At 38.7% G+C, this 5,826-nt stretch overlaps 1 protein-coding gene and 1 pseudogene across 1 annotated transcript; both read left to right on the top strand.

Annotated features, from left to right (window-relative positions):
- The first annotated feature begins 2,201 nt into the window (after positions 1-2,201).
- Positions 2,202-4,088, top strand: LOC112462965. The gene has a single exon (XM_025029064.1). The coding sequence runs from the start codon at positions 2,202-2,204 to the stop codon at positions 4,086-4,088; it is 1,887 nt and encodes a 628-aa protein (XP_024884832.1).
- Positions 4,089-4,317: 229 nt separating this feature from the next.
- On the top strand, positions 4,318-5,386 carry LOC112462964 (annotated as a pseudogene).
- Positions 5,387-5,826: the final 440 nt, after the last annotated feature.

The raw sequence follows: 5,826 nt of genomic DNA, 5'->3' as shown, positions 1-5,826 counted from the left end.
AGAGAGAGAGAGAGAGAGAGAGAGAGAGAGAAAATAAGGTATTTATAAAATAAAAAATATTATTTCAGTATGTTTAATTTATTTATATTTTATAAAATGCCTATATTATTGTTTTAGTATGTTTTAATTGCTTAATGTTTACATATTTTTTTTAAATCGGATTTATAAATTTATGTTTCTTTCGTATTGAAAGAGAGAGAGAGAGAGAGAGAGAGAATAGGAATGTGACTAAGTAAGGATACAATCATGAATGTGTCAAACATTTTATATGTTGTTTCACAATTTTGCAGTTTGTAATTGATTAAAGAAGCGTGAGAAAGAGAGAGAAGAAGGGCGTATATTAAAAAAAAAAAATATCACATTTTTCGACATTACATCGTGTTCGCAGTTATTCAGAGAGAGAGAGAGAGAGAGAGAGAGAGAGAGAGAGAGTGTGTGTGTGTATATTACAAAGTATCTTTCACGTTTATTTCATGTTTGCAGTTATTCAGGTAATAGAATTGTTTTTGCTTTAGTTATATAGTTTCACAATACTGCTTATATTATCAATCTGAGCAGTTATTCAAGTAATAAGATCGTTTTTGCTTCAATTGTTCAGTTTTTGCTTTAGTTATATAGTTTCACAATACTGCTTATATTATCAATCTGAGCAGTTATTCAAGTAATAAGATCGTTTTTGCTTGAATTGTACAGTTGGATCGTTTTTGCTTTAATTGTACAGTTTAATACTAACTATAAACTGTTATTTGATCTATTTAAAGCAGTAAAACGCATGAAATACTGCTTATTTTATTATTTTTTATGGAAATTGGAAGAGAATGCAAAACGGCTTTAAGGATTTTTTTACTAAAATCTAATACAGTTTATTATTTTTTAAGTCGGTATGGCATATGAGTTTTTAAATGTTAATGGAGAGATGGTGCCTCACACTATTGTCCCGATCACAGGGGATGGAGCTTGCCTGTTCCGATCTCTCTCATATCTTATGTATTACAATCAGTTAATGGCTAGCGATGTGCGTGAACTAATCGTGAAACATGTGGTGGATAATTGGGAGGAATTTTCCATTATGTCCCACGACAGCAAGGGGGACAATTATACCAGCTCTGCTGAATATCTCGCTCACATGTCTCAACCATTTACTTATGGTGGTTTATGCGAGTTGGTGGCGGCTGGTGAATTATTCGGGTTTGTCTTCGAGGTTTACCGCAATGGTGAGCTCTATAAAAGTTTTGGTGTTGAAGGTCACCCTGTTAAGAGGCTGCGCTTTACGCAGGACCTTTCTAAAGGACATTTCGATGCATACGTGCCACGTAAAAATGAAGAATTGACCACTACACCACTCTTTTTTAAGTATGATCATGCCTCAAATATTTCACAACCATTATCTCTTTTTGGTAGCAAAAAGGCTTCTGGCAAACGTCGTGCTAGATATACTAACGTTAAAAGGAAGAAGCAACTTCAAGATGCGGCAAGAAAATATGCGCATAATAACCCTGAGGTGAACAGAGCAGCGGTAACTAGGTACTCAAAAAATAAGCCGGAGGTGCATAGAGCAGCGGTGGCAAGATACCAACAAAATAACCCTGAGGTGCACAGAGCAGCTGTGGATAAGTACCAAAAAAATAACCCTGAGGTACACAGAGCGATAGAGTTTCGATATGAACTAAGCAATTCTGGAAAACGATTAGAAAGGCGAGCACTTCCGTGGAAGGTAAAAGCTTATTCAGGCATGGCATATGATCCTGATGTGGATTATGAGGCAGACAGCATTATAGCTCTGGGTACCATGAGCCAGAAGTGTAAGTACTGCAATGCCCTTAAGTGGAAGGAGGAGGCTCCTGGCATGTGTTGCAATGATGGAAAGGTGCAGCTTTCACCTTTTCAACCTCTGCCCAAGCCTCTCTACAGTTTGGTAATGGATAGCCACTCTGAGCACGTCCACTTTATGAATCGTGTTCGGAAGTATAATGGCTGCTTCAACATGACATCATTCGGAGCCAAGCAGGTATCCGCTTTTGTTCTGCCGTGGCGAAGATGGGTACTCTATTGCCCTGTCTCAGCGCGATCCTCAGACCAAGTTGCCCCTAAAGAATACAGTATCCGCAGCGAGCTTTTACTCATACCGTATTATGGTCAGGGAAGGGGAAGTTAATCACTTGGTGTACTTCCGTTCACTTTTCAGTCAATTTTTGGTTGATATGTATGCTAAAATAGAGACTGAAAGGTTGAATTATATTAGGAATAACCAGGTGCAGTTGAGGGCAGATAGTTACATTCATTTGAGAGACGCCATAGGAAAGCAGGATGCTGACGTTGCTCAGATGGGTCAAATGGTGGTGCTTCCGTCATCATTCACTGGAGGACCACGCTATATGCATGAGCGAACTCAGGACGCTATGACATACGTCCGTTTTTACGGTCGTCCTGATCTGTTTATTACTTTTACTTGTAATCCAAAGTGGAAGGATATCACAGATGTACTGCTTCCTGGCCAAAAATCTCACGATCGACACGATATTATAGCCAGGGTATTTCATCTCAAGGTGAAAAAAATGATGGCTCTTTTAAAAAAGGGTGATTTGTTTGGAAAAGTGACGTGTTTCATGTACTCTGTGGAATGGCAAAAACGAGGTTTGCCTCATATTCACATCTTGCTGTGGCTAGAGCAGTGCATCTTTAATAATATGATCGACAAAGTCATATGTGCTGAAATACCTGATCCCGTAAAAGACTCTCTTCTTTATAATATTGTCAAGGCCAATATGATTCATGGGCCCTGCGGGGGCTTAAACCGTAATTCGCTATGTATGAAAGGAGGCAATTGCAGCAAGAGGTATCCCAGGCAACTTCTAAAGGACACTCAGACAGGAAACGATGGATATCCGCAGTATCGGAGAAGGTCTCAAGCTGATGGTGGATTTACCGTAAAAATCAATGAAATAGAGCTGGACAATCGTTGGGTGGTGCCCTATAATCCTGTTTTGTTACGTACTTTCAATGCTCATATTAATGTGGAATTATGTAATTCAGTTAAATCTATAAAGTATATTTGTAAGTACGTGAATAATGGCAGTGATCAAGCGACTTTTGCCTTAGAGAATAAGAGGGATGAGGTAAAATTGTACGAGAGTGGACGGTATATTAGCAGCTCAGAGGCAGTTTGGAGAATCTTGGCGTTTCCTAATCATGAGAGGTATCCTGCTGTCTTTCATCTAGCTGTACACCTCGAGAATGGTCAGCGTGTATACTTTAATTCCAAAAACTTAGTTGAGAGGATTAGTAATCCACTTCAGACAACACTCTTGGCTTTCTTCGAGCTGTGCAAAACCGACGATTTTGCAAAAACTCTTTTGTACTGTGAGGTTCCTTTTTATTTTGTGTTTAAAAATAACAAGTTTGAGAGAAGAAAGCGGGGAATGAATGTCGATGGCTGGCCAGGAATAAAGAAGGACAATGTGCTGGGAAGAGTGTATACCATCCATCCAAATAACACAGAGTGTTATTATCTTCGCATGTTGCTGTATGAGATTCGAGGTCCAACATCATTTTTAGAATTGAAAACTGTAAATGGTGTTGTCTGTTCCACATTCCAGTCTGCATGCAAGGCATTAGGTTTGCTGGAAGATGACAAACACTGGGACAATACATTGGAGGAAGCTGCTTTGTGTGATTCTTCCTTCAAGCTGCGGGAGCTTTTTACAGTGATGTTGGTATTCTGTCAATTTAACGAGCCTATGAGTCTTTGGGAAAAGTATAAAGACAGCCTCTCAGAAGATATTACACGACAAGTGGAAAGAGAGTTGCAAAGCAGTGCGCAGCAGATAATGGACGAGGTGTATAACAGATGTTTGGTGATGATTGAAGACACAGTATTGGCTTTGGGAGGACAGGAGTTACAACAATATGGTCTGTCTCAGCCAAAAAGGTTAGGAGAAGTTTTTAGAAATCGGGATTATCTGAGAGAAACAAATTATGATGTAAACATCTTAGCACAAGTGGTGTCGAATAACGAGGGTTTACTAACAGATGAGCAGTTCGCTGTCTATCGGCAGGTCCTTAGCAGTATTGAATTAAGTGCTGGTTAGGTCTTTTTTCTAGATGCTCCAGGTGGTACTGGAAAAACTTTTCTCATTAATTTACTTTTGGCAAAAGTAAGAAGTGATTGTGGCATTGCCTTGGCTGTTGCATCCTCTGGCATTGCTGCTACGCTGTTAGAGGGAGGCAAGACTGCTCACGCTGCTTTTAAGCTGCCCCTCAATCTAAACTATGTAGAAACACCCTTGTGCAATATTTCAAAACAAAGCAACATGGCCCAAGTGTTGCGGGACTGTAAGCTCATTGTTTGGGATGAGAGCACCATGGCACATAAAGGGGGTTTTGAAGCATTGAGTACAACCTTAAAAGATATTAGGGGTAACGATGGAGTGATGGGGGGAGTCACTGTGCTGCTGGCTGGAGACTTCCGACAGACTTTGCCTGTAGTGCAAAGGGGAACTCGAGCTGATGAGGTTAAAGCATGCATTAAGGCATCATATTTATGGTCTCTTATCTGTAAACTCTCTCTCAAAAAGAATATGAGGGTATATTTGAAAGGTGATGTCTCCGCGGGGCAATTCTCGAAAATTCTACTTGAAATAGGGGATGGAAAATATCCCGAGTCTGAGGGAAAGGTGATTATTCCAGAAGATTTAGGCTTAGTAGTGACAACCTTAGCTAACCTTATTGACAAAATATACCCTGATATTGTTGATATCAAAAAGAAATCTATGGACTGGTTGTGTGAGCGTGCAATTTTGACTCCTAAGAACGATAAAGCTGGTGTTATTAATGACACTCTACTTAAATCATTAGACGAGATAGAAATGGAGTACAGATCTGTAGACTCGGTGGTACAAACAGATGACGCTGTTAATTACCCGTTGAGTTCCTAAATAGTTTGAACCCTCCTGGTTTACCCACTCACAAGCTTCGACTTAAAGTGGGGGCTCCAGTGATGTTGCTGCGAAACCTCAATCCACCAAAACTTTGTAATGGAACCAGGTTGCGAGTAAAGGCACTCTATAGGAATGTTATCGAGGCCACAGTGTTCACCGGCTGTGCTCGGGGAGATACAGTGTTTATACCACGCATACCACTCATACCATCAGAGTACCCTTTCGAGTTTAAAAGGCTGCAATTTCCTATCAAGGTTTGTTTTGCGATGACCATTAATAAGTCACAGGGACAGTCGTTGAAAGTAGCAGGGATTGATTTAAGTGAGGACTGTTTCTCACATGGGCAGTTTTACGTGGCCTGCTCAAGGGTAAGCTCACCTAGCAGTCTGGTGATTCTAGCACCTGAGGGGAAAACTACTAATGTGGTCTATAAAGAGGTCCTTAAGTAGGAAAAGAAGTTGTTAACAAAATTATATAAGAATAACAGATGTTAATCCCACATTGAATATATTGAAAAGATAAGTCAATGGTTTATTAAATGACCGGAAATAAGTTAGCGCAAGAAGTTGTTAATTATTTAAAATTAAAATTTATGTAAACATGACTATTAATAATTATATAATTTTTGTTTATATATTATATTTAGAGTATATAGTTATAAATATATATATAAGATATATCTTATATATATAAATATCCTAAATTAATAAATAAAAAAATAAATAAAAAATAGAGAGGGATAGAGAAATACATTATGCGATTGGCGCAGTAATTACAGACAAAATGCATTCTGCGCAGTGCGCAGTGATTACTTTATCATTAAGAGGGAAAAAAATACATATTATCTTATTTTAAATTAATAAATAAAAGTGAAATAGAGAGGGACAGA

This window comes from Temnothorax curvispinosus, unplaced genomic scaffold (genome assembly GCF_003070985.1).
Source record: "Temnothorax curvispinosus isolate PA1 unplaced genomic scaffold, ASM307098v1 QBEX01012981.1, whole genome shotgun sequence".
Taxonomy (NCBI): Eukaryota; Metazoa; Arthropoda; class Insecta; order Hymenoptera; family Formicidae; genus Temnothorax; species Temnothorax curvispinosus.
Note: the sequence above shows the minus strand (reverse complement) of the source record. Positions and strands in the feature narration are given on the sequence as shown.